The sequence below is a fragment of the Gasterosteus aculeatus genome, chromosome 8 (assembly GCF_964276395.1).
Source record: "Gasterosteus aculeatus chromosome 8, fGasAcu3.hap1.1, whole genome shotgun sequence".
NCBI classification, from domain to species: domain Eukaryota; kingdom Metazoa; phylum Chordata; class Actinopteri; order Perciformes; family Gasterosteidae; genus Gasterosteus; species Gasterosteus aculeatus.
The window spans coordinates 10,237,377-10,263,329 of record NC_135695.1 but is presented as its reverse complement, the minus strand read 5'-3'; the positions used below and the strand labels follow the sequence as shown (position 1 = coordinate 10,263,329).

Here is a 25,953-nt window from a genome sequence, read left to right as displayed (position 1 = left end):
AAAAATATTGACCAAGAGGAAACACAAATGTTTACTCACACACGTTTTAATGGTTGCGTTCTTGATGAATGCATTTATATTACATTTAAGGAGCAAGCCGAGGCAAAAGTCCTCCCTCTATTCAGCAAGAAGATTAATTGGATTTTGGTGAGGCAGAGGACAAATATGAACCGAACAGAGAGGACCTGCATGTGTTTAGCCATGCAGGAGAGGTAGAGGAGCTTACGCTTTGACCTTGACTGATCGCAGCACACGCTGGTTCTGCAGCACTCAGCTCTGCACACCGCGCAGCTGCGGCACTTTAACGTTCTAAAATCGGTGTTGCTGAATCTTATTTTTATCTTTTAAAAAGACATTTCTAATTTTAGAAAGGCTCGGCACAGTCTCTTATGGACTGATCACATCCTCCGGTTGCGTATTTAGAGGAGTCGGCACTACAAACCTTTGGCAAGTACATAACAAGGAACCAGGAGGAGCAACGGCGAAGATCTGAGGTTGATTTTGTGCATTGCAAATCTGGTGAGAAAAAAATAAAAAACGATAAAAAGAACACAGGATTCACCAAAATCCATGCTCGCAACTAGACACATCATAGGGACACAAAGAATGCAGCAAATGTACAATGCATGTTGAGTTGTGGCCTCTATTTTGTCCTTGATAGCAGAACATGAGTAGTCCAGTCGAGCATACCTTCTGCTGATGACAACAACTGGGCCTACTGTAGTGCAATGGAGTGGATCAAACGATGGGTGGACAGCAGTAAAAGGAAAGTTGCTAGGTGGTGTAACAGATTATATAATGGAGGTCAGGGTGTTTCAATAGGATGGTTGAATCCTCCAAATCTACAAGGCATGGATGGGATGTGGTGCAATTTGCACTCGGAGGTGCAAGAGCAATGAACCACAGAAAACAATATCAATTTAAATATTCTTTTTGAAGTCCAACACTAGCTCTCTTCAGAAAGATGCAAACAAGAACCAATCCTCCAACAAACGCAGCCTTCTCAAAGTCAAAATCATTATCAAAGCAGCTCAACTCTTTCCCCCACCGTTAACAGTTGCATGCACTTTTCAATATTGCTGAACCCCAAACTACTGACTTATTTCCCAACAGACACCCCAGGAGTGTGAGAGGGTGAGGCAAAGGGAGAGCACGAGACCCCACGTAGACTATCTGAATCCCCCGAATTAATCTACTACAGACCAATACCCCATGATTAAACACCCAAGGATGTAAAGCGTATGTGTCTCCATGTGTGGGTGTGGAGGACTTGGAGAAGGAGATTGACAATCAATATTAAGACAGGTGCGTTAGTCCTCATCATGAAGCTATTGGTCAGTGCCCGGGCTGTCTGGGCGGCATCGCACTCCTGCTACACTGCAGGGAACATGTGGTACGTTGTGCATATTCGTCCAATGGTGAGATTGATGCACACATCATCGTGGGTCCCGAGCATTTATCTAGCCTTTTAAATCTCATTTAATTCACTGTCACTGTTTAAGTGGCTGCTTAAGACTCAAGATAAAACACACTGCAATGTTCAGTCATCGGGTAACACTTTGGGAATTCAGAAAACAATGTAAATCATGTAAAGTACTTTTGGCATTATTATTGCTACATAGGATCATAGTGTTAATGGCTTGGTGAAGTACTTCTGGCGTCATTTCAACTACATAAGAACGTAGTGGATGATTAATGGCTTGATGAAGGGATTCTATCTCCTTACTCGAGAGAGGTGACGCACGCGTATATTGAATGCGTGTGCACACATTCAGGTAGCATCAGCCTAATGCTACAATGATTAGTTAGTGAAAAAAGATACTGTAAAAGATGAAACGCATTGGTGAAGCGGTTTCTAAAGCATAAATAAAAAAAACACTCCACTGGTTCAACCCTCTTGAATGAGTTATTTGCTGCTTTTATATTTTATGACAAATGCTTGAATGCTTCATAAAACATTGAAGTTACTGCCTGAGAAATGTTACAGCACTGCAATGAGCTGAAGTGGGGCAGCAGAGCCAGTGGATCATTTCCTGTGGGATCCAGGCTGAACTGTCCCTTTCATAGTGCACATACAGTATTTATAAAAGTCATTTATTATATCAAAATATTGATACGCGTAGCTGTAAAGATTAAACCAACCTTTGAAAAAAATAAAAAAAGTCAATAAATAGTAATTAGTAGCACAGACCAGATATTGCTGTGTGTTGTCGCATTGAATCATCCTTTTTTTGTTACCCTTTTTTATCTAGCAAAATAAATTTATAATTTATAATGCTTCCTGCACACAAAATTCAACTCTCAGCTTTGACCACTGCCCTAGTAATGTATGTCCAAATCGTACTTGAATACATGCATCCCCCCCAAATAGAAAGATTGACCCAGTTAATAAGATGGTGAGCCAGCCTGAACGTTTGCTGATCGTGTTCCGCATCACGAACAAACCAAAGTTTGAAACTTGAGAGCTCGTGCAAACCGGCACTGCTCTTTAACATTATTGGGAGACATTTACAAGCCATTATATTCAGCCCAGAGCACACCAAGCTGACAGAAGCCCTTCGGGGTATAATTTGATATTTTCAATGTGATCGTGTTGAATTGACGGCAGCTAGATTTCAACACAAAGCGATACATTCAGTTCTTATTTAGAATAAACATTTCGTAAGCGTGGGGTTCAGGCCACACACACACATACTGACGTACACATCTTCCCCCCTCGATATCCAGGTACCCCGTCGAGTGGGATGGCAGACGATGAGTCAAATTCTAAAAGGTTGTAGCCCGCGTTGAATTAGTATGGCGAGAAGGGCGGCCTTCATTGGGGGCCTCGCGGTTTGTCCGAGCTGATAAGGGCCCAGCCGGGGAGGCGGCGACGGACACATCAATCCCACACTGTGAGCACCGCGAGACGCGCTGGAGCACTGACGTAGATTAAGACTTAATGAGAACTAAATCAGACGAGGAAGAGGGAGCAAAGGAGAGACACGGACAAAGTAAGGGAGATAACAAGGGAAGGACGAGGAGGGACAGACAAAGTTGGAGAGGACGAGCACGTCCTTGGTGGGTGGAGTTCACAAGATGCAGTTTTTGACTGTGTACGTGTGCAAAGGGAAAAATGGTTGTGAACAAATAAAACATCCCAGTCTTATGAATAAGTGAAAGAGAAAATGAGGTCAAAAGTTTAACAAAAAGAACACGACATCCTTCAGTGAGTTATTCCCAACTAGAGTGCAGTGAGCTTTAAAAGTGGAGTTCAACATCTTGACACATCCAAAGTTTACTTCCACTTCGTTACCGAAGGTAAATGCGCTACAGAAATAGTTAGACATCTTGGGAAATATGCAAATAGACTTTCTTGCCAAGAGCCGGACGGGATGCTCAACATAATTCTAATGTCTGTGCAGTAAATATGACCGTACAACTGCTTTGTGGGGGAGGGGTATCACGCTACACGGTATCATGCAAAAGTCTAGGCAAGAAAAAGAGAAATGTTACGTTTTGGCCTTCTTTTGAAAATCACAAAAACATTGATAACCCTCAGTTTTGGCATCGGTGTACGTTGACAGGCGGTCATGATGGGCGGTGACTGTTTAATGACCCGCGGGGCAGCATTGTGCCCCTGTAGTAGCGTCTAAGCAGAGGTACGTGGACACCTCGTGCCGAGGTGGAACGAGCGGACCGGTGCAGGAGAGGAAGCCGATGATAGTTGGTGGGTGAGTGTGAATTGCAAGAATATGAAGGTGTGGAGGAAGAGGGTGACTCAGCCAGACACTCCTGTTCAGAGACACGCGCGCGTGTGTGTGTGTGTGTGTGTGTGTGTGTGTGTGTGTGTGTGTGTGTGTGTGTGTGTGTGTGTGTGTGGACACATCGCTATCGGCTTTTATGGTTTCCTGTAGAAGTTTATTTGGGCTTTGCACACTGTGGACTATGGACTGTGGGAGTCAAACATGCAGACTGTAGTCACAAAAACCACAGCCAATGACAACTACACTTTCTTAGCAGCGAAGGCAGAAACGCCATGATCGTATTATACAGCCACATATAGCCTTAGCTAGTAGGTTGAGGCTTGGCTGAACATATGTGTGACTCCAATGCCAGAGACCGCAATTCACGTTAAATCCATTTATTTATTTTTATTACCTCACAAGTCCTTTGACCTCTAAATTTAACCTGCATTAATTTTGTAATTAGCTTTAATTTGGAGTCTTGCCTCAGGCCAACCCAATAAATGTATGTCCGATATTCACTCACCTTGTAACTGAGCTTTTGATCGGCAAAAACCTTTGAGGGAAATATTTGGCCCTTTAGCGCTTAAATGCCCCACATGCTGTCGGTCTTTTTACGAATAGTGGTTTAATTTGAGCTGCCTTCTTCAGCTAATAACACGGTTTATGACAAAAGGGCTTGAAAACAGAACAATGAGTTGACAGAGGCTGAAATGCTTAAAGCATCTGAGAGAATAACCTGAGAGATAATGATGCGTCTGGTTGTCACAACAAGTATTTCGATCCATTCAAAATTCCATGTTTATAAGGGCGGTTGAAGGTTACATTTGCTCTCGCCTTTGGTGATGTTATGAAAGATTCCACTAAGAGGTGTTGTGGATTCATATCTTCACTGAATCTTCAACATAGAATAAACAAAAAAAAGCATCACACTGGTACTTTTTTTCAGCAGGTATACAGGGGTCACAAGCGGTCACCGTCCTTTTGCATCATGACATTTTGCTACCTAATTTAACACAAGTAGAGCTACTGCAGACACACTCCCTTTGGTTCTCACATGTCACACAAACACACGCCCCAAGATGTACGGGTTACGTCTAAAGGACTCATGAGGAAGACAAATCCTGGAAGGCTCAGCCCAATCCCAAAGAAGAGCACACAATTACAGCCAAACAACCACACCAAGCGGCAGCAAACCCCTCAGACGTACACAGACAAAGACATTTTGCCAACGTCCATATTTATTGTCCATTTTCTTTGTGGGAAAAATACTGCTTAGGTGAGCTAATTGGTGTGTACAGTCAGTGTTTGCGTACGAGACGACAGCTGCTGTGCTTCTTTTTTTTCCCTCATTTCAGACAAAGCTGGAGTTGCACTTGCATTGCTTCGGCGCTTGCACCATCACGCTCACACACGGGGGATAATCAGCCACTTTCCCTGCCTCAGCATGGAATTGTGTTGATGTGTGTTGGTCTCTCGGTGAATGTCAATGGCGCCTCCTCTCTGCGTGACAGATGGGCTCCCACAGCAGAAGTTCAAATTCGGGTAGCAGAAAGTCCCTTTTGGATGCAACAACCTTGGAATGATGGGGGGGGGGGGGGGGGGGACTAGACTGACCCAAGATGCATGCACAGTGCATTGGCAGCATTCGACTGCGATTTAGAAAATCAAACCAATGCCAAATAAAGCCAAAGTGTGCCAATGCAAGTCTAGATTTCGACCAAAAGCCTGTGCAGGGAATTTGTTTTCAAAATTATGTAAATTGCATTCGTAAATATGGCATCAAAAGCAACTGCCAGGCATATAAAGCACATCATTAACAATGAATGTAAAATTGTGAAGTGAAGGAAGGGGAAACAGATGGAAGCCACAGAAGGTAAGGACAGAGGAAATGGACACCCTGGTCCGTGCCACTTCCTGCTAGCAATCCTAATAACAAGCATTTGTCTTTGTCACATTTGGGTAAAGCCATTTAACATGTGCAGTAGGGGCCATAAAACCTCTCTGATAGAGTAAATCACAGTGGTGGCAGCAACATTATAACCTGCTACTCTTATCTTATCTGTGGACAAAGTAACCATAAACAATATTTACTTTAAGATAATCAAAGATTTTAACAATAACTCATGTACGTTCAACATCTGCACAGGCTGCTTGTCGCTAGTATGCAGTGAAACTGTCTTTGATCAGGTAATGTGAAGTGATAAAATGGAGGGAGAGTGTCGATTAACCAATTGAACTTTGTGGTCCTTGGGTTGCCCTTTAGTTCTATATTTCACAATAACAACATAGAGGAAATCAATGCATTGCACTGAGACCACCAGAGCCCATTGACAGGGTCTTAGCCCGCTAATATTAACGAACATAAGCTAAGCAGCAATAACTGACAGCTGAGAATTGTTCTTTCCAAACTCCCGCTCGCCATTGTCACACCTGGCGTCCGTTCTTCTCCTCTTTATTATCGGCTCTGCCCGTTCTCACACCTATTGTTTTTAATCCACCCGATCTCTCTTTTCATCTCTCCCTCCTCCTGATGGTGTGCCTCTGTGCCAACAAGGAGGAGCGTAGGTAGAAAGGAGGAACCAATCTGGGTCACAGGAGGCCATGAATCTCAAATCGTCCCGTCACAATAAAAAGGGAATTGATCTGTGGCTCTCTTGCTCTCTTTTAGCCTCCGTGCCAGACGGAAACGGAAACACACACACACACACACACACAGCCGAGCCAGTCCACGGAGACAGTGTTCATCCGCTTCTTAAATCCGTCATCCTTTTTCCAAAGCACCAGGTGCACACACACTGGGAGCACACAAATGGAGACTGAGAAGTTGTATCATGATTTTGGTTAAATAGTTCATAACATCTTGGTGGAGACGTATCGTTTTACTTCACAGAATTAAGTCATGAGAGGGAAGAAACAGGAAAAGGATATAGACATCAACATACGGACAAAAAAAAAATTGATGGAGTAACAATTCAATTCGGGGAATCCAGAAACCCAAGCAAGCGTTAAACAGTTTAACAAATCCACAGTGGCCACGGGCCTGAAACGTAGTGATGGCTTCAGCAGGAAGGAAAACCTAATCAGTTTCTCATTACTAATCCAACGGCTAGTTGGGCTGATTTGGGGAAAACAGATCATGCTCTTGGATTGCTCCCCGGCCAACTTTCTTTGATGCGTACCTCATCCCGCTTCCCCATGCTACACACTGCAGGGGAACGGAAGTTGATTACAAGGCGCTCAGCTCACTTTTTGAGACCGTTTTTCACAATAAACATACCAACATACAGGAAAAGCAGTTTGTGGGCATGTCGTGACGGGGAAGAAGCCGTGTTCACAGAGCATGCAAACGGCTTCTTTCTATTAGATCTTTGTTTTTATACCTTTGAGACTTCAGTACACAGACACATGCACACAAACTACTGTCGTGTGGTTGACAGCATCGTGGGTGAGCGAGGTGCTGAGGAGGAGATTGTGTGTGTGTGTGTGTGTGTGTGTGTATTCTCTTGCATGTTTCGCCTCATGTGTCTCTCCTTCCCTCATCAGCGCATTAGTAAAGCAGACTGGGGTCTGCGGGGTGGACGAGGGATGGTCAGGCTTTTCCATTCAGGTCAGCGGGGTCGCTGGCTCTACGGTCCCTCACAAGCTAATGGACAAACTCACACACACACACACACACACACACACGCACGCACGCACGCACGACGGGAAACTCTCCATCATTGAGACACCTGTGAAGCGTATAACGTCATACACACACTGACTCATTAGCTGACACACTAATCCATAGTCCCTTCATCACGTTGACACTAACGGTACACTCACACACATACACACAGTATAAAAGGACCCAAGATGAACCACATCCAAATCAAATGAATATATAAATGCAGCATATAGAGCACTTTATTTTTAAAAGAGACATAATGCTGGTTTCATGCCGAGAGCACAAAGTGACCTACAGTACATGTACCATATAACAGTGGTCCCCAACCACCGGGCCGCACCACAGAAAGCATTTTTTTTTTTTTTCTGAAAAATGTTTTGAAAATTGACCGGTAATTCTACTCATTTTTTGCGCTCGTCCCTCTGACAGACTCCCCACGCGTCACCAGGCGTTTTTCTTCAGCGAACCGGTCCGCGAAATATTGGCTGACATTCGTGAGGTAAAAAAGGTTGGGGACCACTGCCATATAACACACAATTAAATCTCTCCCACTACCTTTGGAATGAATACAAACCCCCACACACACACATGGTCAAAGACACAGTAAACCACAATGCCACCGGAGGGGGGGGGAGAGGGGGCAATTAAATGAAACATGAGAGCAAGCGCATGATTAAAGATTTATCCGTCCTAGGTCCCAGCAGCCCCTTTACACACACACACACACACGCACGCACGCACACACGCACGCACACCTTCTACTACTGTGACCATCTGGAGATACAGGAAGGAAAGCATTGATCCCATTAAAAAAAACTGAGTGTACAGATTTGACCCCCCCCCCATGTACACACAAAGATATAGACACACACACACACACACACCAAACACCCCAAACTGCATGTTGGTGTAATTTACTAAGTGAAGTATAAATATGGCATTCATTGAAATCAATTAGCAAGGGGTGCTAATGCTTTGATCACATCGCCATAGACCCTCTGGAGACTTGGTGCTAATGGGATGAATTAAGGTCAGCAGCACACACACACATACAAACGCACCAACTCACTATGAGGTTTGCGCCTATTTTGTTCGGCGCATTCGTTGCACATTTGTTGCATTATTTAACGCAACCAACTAAATCATTATTCATATTATAACAGACAGGTGGAAAATAAAAGTATCTCTCTAGCTTGTTGGACTGCCGTTGGCCAGAAACACCCTGTGCCAATAAACATTGCAGAATATGTGTCTCCAAAAATTAGATTTTAATCACAGGTCCATAAGCTGACGTCCTTTCACACGCATTCTCATCCCTGTATCAATCTCTTAAGCACATATGATCTATTTCATCAGACCATCAGCTGCAACTCCCCTGCTTATTTTCCCGTTTCATGCTATGATATACTTAACTCATCAAACATTATTTTTACTCAACATTTCAAGCGTGAACAAAAAAAAAAAAAATGGTCGTCTCCCCGGATTCTTGAACAAGGTGCAAGAGTCTCTGCATTAGAAACGGATCAATGTGTCTCGAGTGCACTCGGATGAAAAAGCATCCCCATGCTCTTTGAAGTTTTGTAAAACATACTTCACCTGCACAAAATCCCTCACAGTGTCACTCCTCTCAATGTTACTTAAGATTGCAAAAACATACTTAAGGGTGAATGCATAATTTGATGGCATCTGACAAATTGGATTATGGGTAAATGAGGTTTCTGACGAAAGACATTGTGCAACTTTAATTACATGACTTTCAGAAAGCGCTAGAGGTGAAAAGAATAAATCAGGTAAACTGTGAGGACGGATCAGACTGTCAGTGGCAGGATAAAAACTTGCATATTTCTGATTTGAAATTGAACTCCTGTAGAGTTATGTCAAAGGACAGGAATAAAACTTCATAGAAATACATTAAAAGGTAACAAATCCAGCTGGAAGAACAATTTTTTACTATTGTAAAGCATTCTTATCGATCCTATTTTCCGTCACATTTGTAGATTTACTTCTTGTTGATACGTGTCAGAACCTACAATAGGTCACTTATTTTGTCACCTGCATTCTCCATCTTTACATTCCAGTGTTGAACAATTGCACACAGCCACCTGTTCTAGTAGCTGCTCAAGTGAAAAGGCCTCTTGGAGAACAGCAATGGTGCTCTGATTAGGATCCATATTCACAAGTCTCTTCAAAGAAAAATCAATCCTCAAAGAAAAGGACATTGTCTTCCCCCCCACAAAAAAACTGCAGGGTAGGCATGTTATGTTCTGCTCTCGACAAAAACACACATTTAAGTGTGTATGCCGTTTTAAAAATATTTTTCCGTCTTTTATCAAAGTCGGACCATATATTTTTGAAATGAAAGATATGTATACGGCTTTTGTCAACACAACCCACATCAAAGAGAGTTTGGTTGCTTTGAAAGGGACCTTTCGGGTCATCTCCCCCTTCAGAAAAGGCTTTCTGACAACATAATAAAGCTGGGAAAATATGATCAATGTAGTGCGTATACGTTATTGTATAAAAACATGAACTGAGGTCTCATTGTTCAACGTTCAAAGGCGATGCGAGCACTGAGATGTCATCCTTCGTGGATGAGGTTATTGCAGCAAATGTTCAAAATGTGCTGTAAAAAAAATGACCAAACCAAAAAGAAATTCATCCGGATAGAGTCCGCGTTTAATTAAGCTGTCTGATCATTCATGAAAGCATCGTCTCACAGAGAAAAGCGGACCACGGCCACCTCGTCAGGGGGAGACAGAGGAGGAATAAAGCCAGTACGGAAAGGAAACGCATCACAGTAATAACACCACAGGCCAATTATACATAACTACTGCCTTCTGTCACAACTGGGTCACTGGGTCTTCACCACGCTGGAGTGGATGCATGTGTGCGTGTGGTAGAGGGTCTGGTTTGCACATGGGTCATCATCATCCAATGAAATATTTCTACAGGCAGCGTTTTGTGTCGTTATAGTCTGGACACATATTTTCTTTGTAAGCTTAGTGTTGGACACCAAGACAATATCAAAATGATTTTATTTTATAAATCACATTTGAAGTCATTGCTATATTCTATTGCCTTAATGATATTTTTTAGAGTTTACTGCTTGAATAGATGCAGCAACGTATATAGCTTGGAAGGCAAATATTCATTGGACCAAAGGGAAATAAATAGAAAGTTTGTAGTCCAAACCCATAATCTCTTTTTACTACATTAATAACAACAACAACAATGTGTTATAATAAAACATCTGAGCATCTATTTATCTTTTTCACTAGAGGCAGAAATAGTGTTTACTGTGTTGCAACCTTTATCATACAAACACATAACTTAGACTCTTGGCTGTGTACATTTTAAAGGGTACTTGATATCTAGGGTAGGTGATTCCAAGAGTAAACGTCAGCTTTTTAAATGTAGTTGCAGGATTTAGTGGTTGCAAAAACCTGCACTGAGCAGGCATTGCGAAGTGGAATTTTATGGACAGCAAGGCATGAAATCGTCCCGCCTTCACAAGCCTCTCTGGCTAAACACACTTATAGAACCTCTCTGGATGCTCTTTCAGTGTGACGGTCACTGGTTCACACGAGCAAACAGGACTAGTGTCGATACTCATCGTGGCTCTCGAAACATTTATTTGCAGGGTTGTTCGTGTGTGGCCGGTGCAAGGATCTGCTTAATCAGCCCAATGGTTTTAAGTTAAATTATTATTCATTTTTTGTCGACAAAACCTGTGACTACTAAAAAGTCCTACAGCCCGCCTGCTAGATATTGGGTGGAAAACAGAGGGAACGCAATAATGTGAAGAAAACAATGCGGCACAATTCAGAAAGGGCAAGAAAAAAGTAATACACAATTACTACATGACTACACAAATTCAAAGAAAACAGTTTGAAAAGATAAAAAGAAAGTTTGAACATCAAACGACACACAGGTACTTTTCAAGTAAGAGCACAGAGTGACGTATAATATTGAGAAACTGTGAAACCAAACAAAAGCAAAATCGCTTTTTACGTATCCGACCGTGGCTCACTGTTATAACAATGTCAAAGAAAAGGTCACCGTTCATTCCTCCACGTTGTACAGCGCTCCAGAAGCAAGAATGCATAAGTGCACAAATGCATATGCGTTTGTGAGTTTGAGCGAGAGAGAGAGAGAGAAAGAGGGAGAGAGAGAGAGAGAGAGAGAGACCTCTCAGGCCGCATTGAGAAGGTGTCACCCTCCTCCCAAACATTCAAGCGCCGCTGCAATGACACATAATAGGGTGTGGGGGGGAGGGTGTGGGGGGCAGGGAGGGAGCGTTGTCGTTGGTTAAACGCCCTCTGAACACATGCCAGAAGAGAAGAAAAGGCAGAAAAAGAGACCTTGGGAGCGGACAAAGATGGAGGGAGAGGACGGCGCAGAAAAGGGAGATCCGATGAAGAACATTTCATCCTCCACGATGTAACGAACTCGACAGAACGAGACTCCGTCCTCCCACCAGAATACCGACTCCGGTTCTTCCACCCGCCGGGGCATCTTGAAAACTCTGCTAAGCAGCCAACATCCCAACTAGCTGCATTTTTAACGTCGATACGTCCTGAGGGACATCCAGCAACTACGGCGCAACTGATTTTCATACTTCAAAAAACATCCAATAATCCCCACATCATAACTTCAACAGAGAGGACTTTTAATCAGGAGTTGCATGGGGTATTCAGAGGGTATTTTTTGCTCTTCAACCAGCAGTGGAAAATGTGCTCCTTAGAATTAATTCCTTTCCCGTGTTGTGATAATTAATCATGCAGAAGGTAAACATGTTGGATTAAGCATTATGAGAATCCCCAAAAACAGAAGCTCTATGAGGTTTCTTTCTTTTCTGATAACCGGTATTACTGAGCACGAGCTTTACCATCAAAGAGTGACAGCAAAATCCCCTCAAGGCCAAAGACACGTTCCCAGGCTTAGCTCGAGAGACGTGTATATAAAAGGAGACACCTTGTGTGTGTGTGTGTGTGTGTGTGTGTGTGTGTCATCTACATAAACAGCTTCACTCAAAAGCCAGATGGCTGGTGTTGGACAGGAGGAGAGCGGGCAGGGAAAGGATGTGGGGAAGAGGAGGAACATCCTAAAGAAAAATGTCAACCACTACATCAGTCATTTTATTAAGCAGTATTACTGTTTGGGCTGAAAATGTGAAAGGTCCCAATGATGGTGGATGGTACATGTGCTCTAAAATGGACACAAACACAGGTGTTGCATTTGAAAGGTATGTTTGGTGTGGAACAGGTTCAAAATGATACGGTAATCTATATATTGCGGTTATCCAAATTGCCACTGTTTTGTAAAATTAAGGTTTTGTGCAAGAGAAGCCAACATCTCTGTTTTTTAATTTCAACTGAATAGGAGTGACAAAACATATTTTAAGGGAGGTGAGATGTATGAATAAACTCTTAGAATTATCGGTAAAGGGCCAAGGGAAAGAAAGCTTAATAAATTTCTACTTCTCTTTGTCAAAATCAGCACGGACTTCTCACTGAATGTACACAGGTGAGTACATTCCCACTAGCGGACAGGGAGCGCGCATCAAAGCGGTTTTAGGATCTGCATCCACCCAGTGTTTTCTGTTACCTAATGATACAGATGATATGAAGGTGGGTGAGTCGCTTTGGGTCCTTTTCACGTACGTTTTTGATCCGTTCAAATCCTCCTTCCAGCTGCCTTCCCTCTGCCGGAGAGTTTGTAAGTGCCAGACATCGGAAAACAAACACAAAGTCGCAATATTTCCCACCAACATGCGCAGACCAAAATGTTCCAAATTTTTCTAAAACATTTACTCTGCCACGGTCTCAACGCTGATTTCCTGCTTGGAACATTTCCTATTGTATTTGACAGGAGACACTGAAGCGCCGTAGGATGTAGAGGCTCAAACTTTAGCAGAAGACTAAAGAGAGGAAAGGGGAGATACACTCCCGACAACACGAGAGCGGCAGGATTTAGAGCAGAGCAAAGAGAAAACTGAAATAGTATCGAGTATAGAGAAAGGAAGCACACAGAACAGAGGAGGACTGACGGAGAGCAACTGGAGAAATGTCATCAGAAGAAGGCGACCGTACTCTTTCCTCCACTTTGTAACTCCCATAAGTAACTTCACAAGAAACCTTCTGACATGCCGCCCTCTCGGGTCGCGTCTGGGTGTCAGCCAGCAGACTGGCATTAGCAGCCATGTTTTATTCATCGGCGTTCTCGCTTGTTGCTTCATCCGCTGCTCCTGACTGCATATTCCAGGCAACAGAGCGCAAAGTAAAAAACAGGATTACCGCAAATGTAAATAATGAAATGGAAGCACATGAAGATATTCTGTTAATCTGAGTTGGGGATTAAAGCCATGATACCCTGTCAGACACGGCTGGGTGCGGGAGGGAGGGAGGGGGGATAACAACAGCTAAACCCTACAATACAGGCACAAGAGGCACGCGAGAATGAGACACTAAAAATGCGTGCACGCAGACACACACAGACACGCCGGTGTTATCGCAGTTCGCCTTTGAACAATAAGTGACTTTGCAGCGGAGCCGGCAAACAACACAACGTAATCTGTCGGAAACCCGACGAGCTAATTCTGACAGAAAAGACAGGAGGTAGCGGGGAACGGGTGCCGAGCGGAGAGGGCAAGAGTTGAACTCCTGAAAGAGAGATATGAATATAACTCAACCCTGACTCCTATTTTTTCTCTTCGGCTGGAAAGTTTGTTGCAATTGATTTACCCCTTTAACAAAATACCACCTCACCTTTTCCCCTCGGTGTCCGCATTTCCCGTCTGGTACTTTTCTGTACTGATCATCGGGTTATGCTACGTTAAGGGTCACCCTCATTGTTTCTGTGGTGAGAGCAGAGTCCATGGACAAATCTTTACAGTAAAATTATGTTATTACAAATATACCTGGACTGTAGGAAAGCAGAACTAAGCAGTCTTGCTGTTACGTGTTCTGAGAGAGCAGATGATCCACTGTTTGAGTGACGGAAATCACACTGCAACCTCTTGATGAGTCCACATACTTAGACAACGGACATTTTTTGTATGTAATTGACAGCGGATCCGTTTGAAATGGTTAAAAACCAGCAGCCGCAGTGAGGCGTTGGCCTCCTTCTAGCTCGGTTTTGGTCTCCACCAATTCCTGAGGGAAATGTCTGGCTCATTTGCAGCTAAATGCTCCACTGGGTTCATGTAATTAAGAACAATGAGCATGTGTATCAAACAGTAAAGCTGTGGGCATAAAAACTAAAACTGATCTGAAACAAGTTGAAAGGCTCTTTAAAGCTGAACAGAACTGCACAGTTTGTAAAGAATTCCCTCGATGATCATCACAAAAAGACCCCTCTGACACTGCACATTCACACAGGAATTGATTAGAATTATTTGAGCTGGCAGATGTGACCTTTCTGTTCAAATTGGCCCCATTCTACTGTTCCATCTAACTTCTACAGCATTTAAATATTACCTGGAGAAAAATATAATGAAATAAAATATTTAAGCGATACTTTGGAGCAACGGGGTCAAAACGTCGGTTAAAACCACTGACCCTGCAGGTAACCATGCAGTATATTCACCAGAGAATTTGATCTGATATAGATACTCTTATTTGGCCTTGAGGGGAGACAAAGAAACATTCAGATATAACAAAAAGATTTCAGTTGTTTATTTGTTTTAATTTAAAACCGACAAAGAGAAATTAGTCCACAAGCAGAGAAAAAAAACTCTCTACTGCTTCCTATCGTTGCTTTCTCTCACACACACACACACACACACACACACACACACACACACACACACACACACACACACACACACACACACACACACACACACACACACACACACACACACACACACACACAGTGCAGAATCTCTAGCACTGAGGCCCTCACTAATTGGATTAGAAGTATGCAGATGGAAAGTGCAGGCTCACAGCAACTTCTTGCTGCTTGTAGGTTTGCTGCATTTCATCCCCTTGCCCTTTATGTCAATACGGAGCCACAATACCGACGCTCCTGGGGAAAAGAGAGGGGGTCCAACAACGGAAGAAAGGGGAGGATGGAAGGGGAGCAGAGAGAAAACGCCTCAGGCTGGCACTGACCTCAGCTTAAATGATCTTGCTGCGGTTTTGCATCGATGCACCAAACAGCTTTTCAACTCTCCAGGTATGTTTACTTGTAGGGCAGGATACAAAGGTGACCTCCCCATATTTAGGGCTCGTCGACTGTCAGGCCAGCAATGTTGCACAGGTCTATTTGATTATGTTAAATATTCAATCTTTAGGGAATGCACCATGTTTAAGGTGGGGGGGGGGGGGGGGGGGGTGGCCAGCTGGCAGTCGAGCTCTTTATTATGTTAACACAGGGACAGAAGAGACCATGATGTAAAATAAGAAGCCGGTGTTTATTGGAGCGTCAATGAAACACAACCTATTAAACCAGTTTGATACTGATTTTTTATAAGTGCCTTATGTTCGGAACAAACTAGTCATTGCTCTAGATGTTTATTTAATATGAATGAATAAAAGCCATCATTGAATCCTATTTGTGCATTTTATCTAACGGTTTTCAAAACTCCTACACCAAACCGTCAGCCTTGAGCGTTAAGTGGCAACTTTTAGCTTTTAGCTTAAATGCGGCCAAACATTCTCACATCCTTTTAGTTTCTGACTCAGTAGTACATTGAAATTATTGTCCATTTTTTCTTCACAACATTTCTGTAACGCACCCAAAGGAGCAATCAATTCATGCCAAAAAAAGTGAGCTTGTTTGAAATCTTCCTCATTGTCCAAAACTAGAGAAATAAAATCCAAGTTAATGCGCAAACTTGTCAGACAATGAGTTGTCTATCAAGTCCAAAATATGCTACAGCGCCTCAGTCGTCATGGAGCCGTCACAGAGCCCAGCTGAGTCTCTCTCTCGGTCTCACACACACACACACACACACACACACACACACACACACACACACACACACACAAATAAGAGATTGGATTGAAGGGCTTCAGGCATAAAGGGCCTTGTACTGCTCAGAGAAACATATTTTGGTCACCTGCTGACTGAGACACACACACACACACACACACACACACACACACATCACTGTAGCACAGCTGATGTCAGACTTTTAATGGGCGCATGGGGCCAAATAGACCAACCAATTGCACACACACATGCACATATACAGACACACACTGAGTGTGTAGTAGCAGGGATGTGGGGCGAGCCTGCAAAGGGAGGGTTGGGGAACACTGAGCTGAACGGGATCAACACGCACTGACCATATTAATGCTTAGATCTTCATTCTGTACAGGTTTTATTTCTATTTTGCTTTGCCAAGATCCATCAAACACCTCTAGATAATCACGTGGACACAAACACATGGAGTATCTCCATTTTCTTTTCTTTTCTTTTTTGGAATGAGGTGTGTGTGTGTGTGTGTGTGTGTGTGTGTGTGTGTGTGTGTGAGAGCAGGTGACCAAAATATGTTTCTCTGAGCAGTACAAGGCCCTTTATGCCTGAAGCCCTTCAATCCAGTCTCTTATTAGTCTGTGTGTGTGTGTGTGTGTGTGTGTGTGTGTGTCACAGCAGGACAATAAGTCTGAGAAGGGGAGCGTCTCCTCTGCAGTCTGAGACCAGCTTCCCATAGAGAAGATGTCACAACACATTTCACGCCACTGCCTTGTGTTTTTGTGGTTCTCACACACACACACACACACACACACACACACACACACACACACACACACACACACACACACACACACACACACACACACACACACACACACACACACACACACACACACACACACACACACACACACACACACACACTTTTCTTTTTCCTTGTTTGTTACTGTTGGGTTTCATAGTTCTCTGATGGTTTAGTATCCTACAACTTGATGTTTTCTGAAGTGTGTAACTCTAAGGCTGAACTAACTCAATGCTGCTTTAGAGTTTAAGGTGTCATGCACTCACACTCTTTATTTAATCACCATTCAAAAGCCGCATGACAAATAACTGACATTTGTGAAGATGTAACGCACAGTATTTGCCTTTTTTCTAGACCGAGAACAATTGAAAGCCGCTATGGGGTCCAGATACAAACTGATTTTACAGTGGCACTTTGGATTAGGCATGTTTAAATCCACTTAAATCCGCTGAAAATGCGATAATGCCTTTTTTCCGTACATTCCGAAGACAAAATATAGGTCACACAGAGCTGTGCAGAGGTGGTGAATCGCAGTGGCTGTGCAGACATGTGTGCAAGAGTGTTCACTAGTAAGAAAGCACATGCATGCACAATGTGTATCTTTAACCCCGCCCCCCCCTAACCATCACCATCGTCAACACTACTTTACCGTTTCCCAGGGCAACAAGAACGAAATATACCAAAAGGCATGTTGCAAAGGAAGGAGACGAGCAGGAGGAGGAGGAGAGGACGGGAGAATTAAATAAAGGAGAGATGACGGCACAAACGACAACCAGAGCTACTGAGACTTATTCTAAAACAGCTGCCAGAGTGAGGATGTTACAGGGGTTAATCCCTACAGCGAGACCTGTGTGTGAGAACAGAAATATAGATGCGTAATGTGACTACTGACGGGAAACAATGTCACAATGGCAAAGAGGTATCATGCCACGTTCTAATGCATTTTAAATTAACAAGTAAGCACTCAAAACAGTATTTGCACTACAGACGTGAAATGGAGCACCATTCTAAAACTGCTAAACATTTGTTGGAAAAAAACAATTATAGTGGGTCATGAATGCTTTGTGTCAATCCAATACATTTCAAGTGAGAACAATAGCCAGTATCATTTTATCAATAGATCAGCGAACTAACCTGCCGGAAATTAAAATGGACAAAAATCTGATTTTAGCCAGCACAAGAGACATATTTTTTTTTATTCTTAGATGTATCAAAAATGTATCATTGAGGTAATATAACCTGGTATGATAGATTTTCTGTTCTTATTAGAGACATATTACAGCTTTACCATTACAGACGTCGTGTTTAAAGAATCTATTTGGAATGATAGAAAACGAGAGCCAAAGTCATCGAATAAGGTGTCGTAAGGACGCTTACTGAATGAACGCAATGGGATTCAGCTGATGTACAACCTACTTTGAACGGCACCTGTTCCGGGTCAACTGAGCTTTGCCTCCCCACCATGAGTGAAGCAAAACGTGTGTCAAATCTCATGCTTCCATTTTGTTCGAGCCCACCTCCAAAATGTCCTGTTCCTCTTTTGTGGCCATCCCTCTCCACCTCAACCTCCTCCTCCTCCTCTGAGCTCTGCTGGTGATATTGGCTTTTCGGAGGGGGGGGGGGGGGGGGGGGGGTTGGCACGCTGCCGGGCGCTGAGCGTCACTCCGGCAACCGGAGTCACGCTGTTGGATTCATCTCCAACCGACGTGCCGGCTGATGCTCTTTGTGGGCATAAGACGAGTGGGCATGGCCGCTTTGCCAATCGCGTAGGAGATTTAAAAGAAATGGGGAGTAGGAGACGTCCCTTAGCCGGTGCTACAATGCCACATATGTTAAAAAAGCAGCTTTTTAGAACGCACACCCAAACTTCCAACACAGGCTGTAAGGCGCTGGGAGCGGGGAAGGGATCGAGGTACCAAAGGAGAGCACAAGGCACAGCAAGTTTGATTTAAAAAAAAAGGTAGAGACCGAGCAGCTGAAGTGACAGGAAAGCATATTGTATTATAAAGCTCACAGGACAGTAAAAGGAGTGAGGAGTGGCGGATCACATTTCTGCCAAAGACAAAAGTGGCTCAGTTAAAAGAACAGTCTGTCACCTCGTGGCTTAAGGACCACTTACACATTCTCCCCCAGCAACGGTTAAACAGAAACAAAAAAGCACCACACCTGCTAGAGGGAAAGAGAGCTCATTAAAATCAGATTTGACTTCCATCAAGCGCTGCCCAGTGTCGAAAATCAGTCTCTGCAGTGAATGAGACGTGCTTGTAGATGTCACTGCATTCAAGATATTACGCAGCCACCCTCACTGTGGGCGTGTGCCATGAGAGAATCACGCGTTTGGCGTTTCCGCTCCCAAAGATAAGCAATGAATCAATTGGCCGCTAATATAACCGCACAAGCAATTAGTAGCATGACGAATTTGGAAGAGATTATTACTCGGCTGGTTGTCCATTAATTTCCTAGTGTGTCCAGTCAAACCATAATGATGTGCTACGGGGTCTTACTCACATATTCCTTAAGGACCAAACACAATATCTGATTGAGTGACATCAAATTTGCAATTCTGTCCTTGAAACTGCATTTGCAATCTCCCTTTCCACAGGACCAAGGGCACGGCTCAGAAACACAAAAGCAGTCAATTTGTGCTCAGCAACATAGCGGTATTTGCATTACAGCCTGATGCATTGCTCGGCAGCGAGCGTTCATGAAACATAACGCTGCAATTTGATCATCCTATATTTCAGATTCCGGGACAATCTCTGAAGCCGTTGTATATCCAGCGCATTATGAGACATATAGCGGCGTGAGCTGGGAACAAGGCCGGCATTATCTCACAGTAAGAGTTATAATATCATGAAATAGACCTGCTCTGACCCGGCAGGGCCAAAACTCTCCTTGCGTCTGGAGTTTCATTGGGGATTTTATTAGTAAGAAAATAGTTAAATTCCTGTGCCCATGTGACCCGACCAATGATCCGGGATCAGCCGTTTCTGCACTGACGTCCGCAGACTAACAACTGAAAGGGGGATTCCAGAGGGGCCCAAAGCACAATGATAAGCAGCTTATTCTCAGTGTGTCTTGACTCATTTAAAAGTCACAGTGTGGATCAAATCAGACATCTACAGCGTCTAGTTTTTTTTTGTCAAGGTATCAAGCCGCTCGTACCAAAATGGCGGGATGCGGGAGCATCACCAAATAACCGTCTGCAAATGTGTACACAAGTTCATCTGGCAACAAGATTCTACTTACGACAGTTCTCCTCGTCGCTGCTGTCTGAACAATCGTCGTCGTCGTCACATCTCCACAGGGTCGGGATGCAACGTCCGTTCTTGCACTGAAACTGCCCCGTTTCACACTCCGACTTCGTATTAGTTCCTATGTTGTCAGAAAAAGGAAAGCAAGTGGTCAATCACTTCGTTGGTCCATTAAGTGTTCGGATGTGAATGAGTGGAGACGTCATTTAAATGAACGAGATTTTGAACCCCTAAAATGCAATTTAGTCACATTAAAAAAAGTCCAGTTAGAAGCATACAGATATGGTGGATGTATTATTGACATTCAGAGTGGGGAGGCTGTGAGAAGGCTTTATCAATATTAGCCTAATGCAAGACGTTCCTGTTTGTAAGATAACAGATTACACAATGACGCCATTACTACAACAAAGCAGATCATTTATTCTGTCCAATAGCAAACAGCTAAAGTTGCTCTACATCTTCCAATACTCTAGTATGTCTCCTCCATCATGATGGTTTTAGTCTTTTCCTAAAATGCAACATTCCCACAACAAGATGTACACCTTTCCATCTCATAATACGCCAATGATGGACTTGCTGATATTGGGAATAAACTTAAGCCCGAGTGCCTTCCACCGGTGTCCTGCTGGCACAAAGATGTGTTCAGGCAAATTATATTCTACAAAAGGCACCAAGCGCACAAGCTTCCACATCTTCCCCACATGCATCCTTTTCCTGGATATAACATCCGCCTACGGCACCAAGACACGTGTATGACGGGTCTCCTCTTCCGCTTATTGTCGCTTCTTGTCACCGGCAAAGACCGGGCGCGAGCCGCAGCGCGCGCTTTGTGACAAAAGTCCCCGAAAGGGGCACCAGACGCGGGCTGGACGGAGAGAGAAAGAGAGGCAGGGGAGGAGGGGGGGGGGAGAGAAAGCGAGACAATCCGCTCCCCCCCCGGAGCGTTGCCCTCCGCGACGAGATGCCCGATCGGGACAAGTGCCTCACCTTCACCGCCGTGCAGCTCCATGAGCAGCACGTGGAACAGCACGAGCTTCCCGACTTCCGTCCACATCTTTAGGGGTCCGCGAGCGCGTTCTGCCGGCGTCCACGGCGGTGCGCGTGCAATGGAAGAGCCGCTGAGTGGGTTTCCCGAGCTCTCCGCTCCGTGTGCGTTCCTCTCTCCGCCGCTGCCGCTGAGCGTGTGAGCGCGTGCGAGCCGAGCCGAGCCGAGCCGGGCTCTCTCTCTTTCTCTCCCTCTGTGTGTGTGTGTGTGTGTGTGTGTGTGTGTGTGTGTGTGTGTGCCGCCTCCCCCTCGCTCCGCTGCCTCGGCTGCGGTCTGGAGGTGTGACGCGTCGGGGCGGGCCCGTGGCCCGTGGTTCGTGTAGTAAGTGACGGAACTACATCAGGTCGGGTGTCGAGTCATGTTTGTAGACTGCGCGTCACCACGTCACCAAAAAAGCCTGCAAAACTGCAAAAGAAATCTTTCAACATTTCTGGGACGTTTTTCACTCCCTTAGTAAAAGTTCAACAGGTAGATTAATGCCACGTTTCTGCTAGTTAGGAAGTAGCTTAAACCCCAAAGCTCACTAATAAACAACGCAATTCACACAACAAGTTGTTTTCTAGGACCAAAACCTTCTGCTCAACATCGATTAAACCAAAGGCGCCGATTGTCGATTTTAGAAAAAGGAGGCAAATGCATCTGAGATGAGGGGGGGTAGCAAGCAGTTTCAAGTTCTTGGGAATCAGCATCACAGACATGGTCCTCGCGCACAATCCTGGGGAAGACAGCTCATAAACGGTTTTATTACTTGTGACCAACTCTTGTCATCTTTTACAGAGGGTTAATAGAAAACCTCCTTACTGGAAACATTACAAACGGCTATTGGCTGTGAACAAGAGAGGGATCCAAAGCGAGTGATCATTGGCATTATTTACAATGACTAAACAATGTTAAACATAATAGAGTTTTGAATATAAGTTAATGTCTCCTGGCCCTGTAACTTTCTGTATATATATATATATATATATATATATATATATATATATATATACCTATATATACCTATATATATATACCTATATATATATAGGTAGTTGTGTATCAATCCCCTTATAACCTTGATAAGAGAGCGAATCCATGCTTGAAGCCTGAAAATAAGGGGAACCATGTAGCTTGGCTCTGTTAAGACTACAGCTACACGGGTAGCTGTGCGTCGCTGTGCTTGACATAGTCTGATCGACCAGAGGCGGTTTGTCCGGCTTGCTTATTGGGGTTGCAGCTGATAGCGCCCTCTCCTCAGTCGTTATCATCACAGAAGCGTAGTTCCCACCGCCCGGTTCTCCCTCATGTAAACACAGTTTGCTCAATCATTATTTTAGCAGTTTTTTGCATTGTTGGTGCCGTCATCACTGAGCTGCTGGCTCATCCGTCGCCATGTTGAGAGCCGCTAGGAAGTAATTAAGGTGCTACCAATCTTTTATTTAACACCTTTAATGGACCATAAGATGCGTGGTATCAATCTTCTCCTCCATCCTTTAACAGGAAAAGAGTTATTTTACAAAATGTCTTTGACTGTTATTCAATGTATCCTCGTTTCTTTTAGGAGGGAGCCCATTTAGTGGCAGCAATGGGGCTTTGTTAAGCCCAATGGAATTTCTTACATTAGACCACGGATGCAAAGATCTCTCAACCACATTGCTAAATTTTCTGTTTCACTTTTCATTTTTTCATTCAGCTTCTTGTTTTTGTGTTCCATCTGATTTCTGTCTCGTATTTTCATGTAGTCTCATTTTAGTTTGGTCACGGCGCATGTCACAGAAATTAAAATTAGTTGCAATATTAATACGTTTAATCCAATCTTATGTGTAAACATTTACACTTGACACTGATGCTGTCAAGCACCAGCATCCTTTGTATCCGTTACTAATGGAACTAAAACATGGGAAACAGGGGCCCCGTTGTCCAGAAAATGTTTTATCCACTTTTGTTTTTCCATTAACATTCAAGGAATGTAATAAGGCTTTCTCTCACTTCACGTCTTCTGAAGGAAGCGGATTAAATAGCTATGGGACTGTAATGGGATTTTTTTGGATGAAGTACATAAATAGCTACATTTCCCGTACGTGTGGCTTGCTGATTTTCAGTTGGCTAGAATAGTCCTAATAACTCTGGTAGCCAATGACCATTGTTTAATGAAACACAGTTGGGCGAAGGTGGAGTCACATCTATAAGGATACGTAAAGCGGTAAAGCAACCAAACATAATCAGAGTACGAAGACAATTTTGATTTAAAAGCGTGTGCAATCAAGCAGGTCTGTCCTGCTGTATGCAGAAAGAACCTGATTTGCTGCAGTTCAACATGGCCCATGTGCATGAAATTACACATGAATCAACACATGAATAATAAATAAAGTACTGTATAAATAGAGAGGAAGAACACAATTCTTGCCTCATAAAATATTCAATAAACATGAGTGTCAATGAAACATTAAAAGGCTTCCAAAGGTGCAGGAAACAGTCTTGATGAGTCTTTGCACCATCTTCATGATGACTGCTCATCGGTTGTAGTTACAAAGTTCTCAGAGGGAAAAAAACACCCGTAAATGGGAAAGTCCTGTGTTATCTCTGCGATCTTCATCTCACTCCCCTGAAGATTTATGTTATAAGTTATACATCTTCGCATATGAAATCTACTTTGTGAATCTATTTTGGTCAGATACTGCTGTTATGACCCCTGTTCCGTCTACTATCATAATGTCTGTGGCATGAGCTAGAAACAATAAAATGTGCACATCTGGTGTTACATCTTCCTGGTTATATGGTGTATCTTTGAGTTGTGCACAATATGTTTCATGTATGTACACATAATATACGCGTGTCATCTTTAATCAATCAGGCCCGGGGGGGGGGATAACACCATGTGTGTCGTACCTACAGTGCAGTGCACCCCTTTAGTAAGAGTGAGCTCAGGGATGGGCATGAACTAGAGCAGAAGAACAAGTGTTTTGTACGCACTCTAGACAGCTGCCAGCAGCGATGTGCGGCAATATTGCCAGAAAAATATATCTCACTGGATGAAACCCCCCCCCCACCCATAACATGTGAATATACACAATTACATATCATTTTCTAACATTTCATGTAAGACAAGTCGTGAAAATATACATGTATTGCAAAAGGTGTGTCACACTGTTGGATTCGTTTTGAGAATGTACTGTGAGAGATTATCAGCTCTTTAGTCGGAAGAGCGGTGCCTCGATTTACATTGCAAATGAAGTAGTGTATAATTACCATGGAGTTGCAAAGAGTGTTTAGTTGCGTAGAGAAGCCATGGTGCTGCACAGAGGATGCATGCATAAAACCTGTTTGCACAAATGTTGAATCATTGGCAATTAGTATCTGGCTAACATAGTTTATAATTCAGCAGCCAAGGAACCAGATATTTCCCTCAGGATTTTGTCTTGCCCTAAACAGGGCGAACGTTTGACTTTCGTCAGGTAGTGATTAGTTTAGCAGCAGTGACACAAATGGAGCAATTTGTACAAAAATGTAACTTCTGTAACCCTCTTCTTCATTGCTGCTGAGGAATAAAGCCAGAGCAGAATGTTTTCCGAAAGAATGTACATTGAAATAAAATAAAAACCCTAAAATGTAATTACGTATTCAGAATTGCACAACTAAACAACTCTGATGAAGGTCATGCTTGTTGTCTAAATGTTTTTTAAGGCAACAACTTGCTATAAGTGTTTGCCCTATTACGTTTTTATAAGTAATATTATGCCTGTGAAGTGTTGTGATGTTGTTGCGCTACACCCGAAGGAGTAAAAAACCAGTAGTGGTAGCGGTGAAGCGCCGGAGCAGTTCAGTCACATTGCAGCACCAGACCGTCATCGTGTTTCTATGCTCACATTCAACTGTTTCTGATTTGTACTTCTGGAGGTCAATGCTGAAATTGTTTTCATCTTTCATCCCTGCACACAGACTTGAAGCTAACTCTTGCATTCATCTTTGCCGCAGGACAGTGAGTGAGTCTGACTGAGACCTTAAGACCTTTAAGATGATTACTTTTCTCTTCTGTCGCTTTATCTCTTGCTCAGCCTCTCTTTGTCTGTGGCTGTGACCGGGATTGTTTTGCCTTTCACTTTTAATCTCTCTCTCTCTCTCTCCCCCCATCCTCCCATCTTCTTCCCTCCTCTGTCTTTCTTTTCCTACACTATCCTCTGTCTCTGGCCCGAGACAGATAGTGCTGTCGATAGAAGGCAACAGAGCCGGTGGTCAGCATTCTTCCTGCGGCGCATGGCCATATGTGTGTGAATGTGTGTGTGGCACAGTGCTGGATACTGGACAGGAAAGTCATCCGCAGCTGTCACAGCTTGTGACCCAAAAACCACGAGTGAGGTCCGGTCGATAGCTGGCCAGGTGCCTGCTGCAGGGAGAGAGCCGATGGATGAGATTTGGACAGTATGGCTATAGAGAGCATGGGAATATTACAGTTGAATGTTCTCCATTACTGATGATGCATTACTGATTACGTTTTAAATGTTATTGCAAATCCTTTGACCTTTTGCTCAATTATGTCAGATTATGTAAACATT

The 25,953-nt window shown here is 43.6% G+C and overlaps 1 protein-coding gene across 4 annotated transcripts in view; it reads right to left on the bottom strand.

The window, feature by feature from the left end:
* lrp8 (low density lipoprotein receptor-related protein 8, apolipoprotein e receptor) overlaps positions 1–21,700 on the bottom strand; it is a 115,356-nt gene extending 93,656 nt beyond the window's left edge. For all 4 annotated transcript variants that reach the window (XM_040183768.2, XM_040183770.2, XM_040183766.2 and 1 more), the window contains exons 1-2: positions 21,361–21,700; positions 20,369–20,494 (exon numbers count right to left, since the gene is read on the bottom strand). In XM_040183768.2, coding sequence (XP_040039702.2) covers positions 20,369–20,494; positions 21,361–21,427 — 193 coding nt within the window. In that variant the 5' untranslated portion in view covers positions 21,428–21,700. The remainder of the gene's footprint in view (positions 1–20,368; positions 20,495–21,360) is intronic.
* Positions 21,701–25,953: the final 4,253 nt, after the last annotated feature.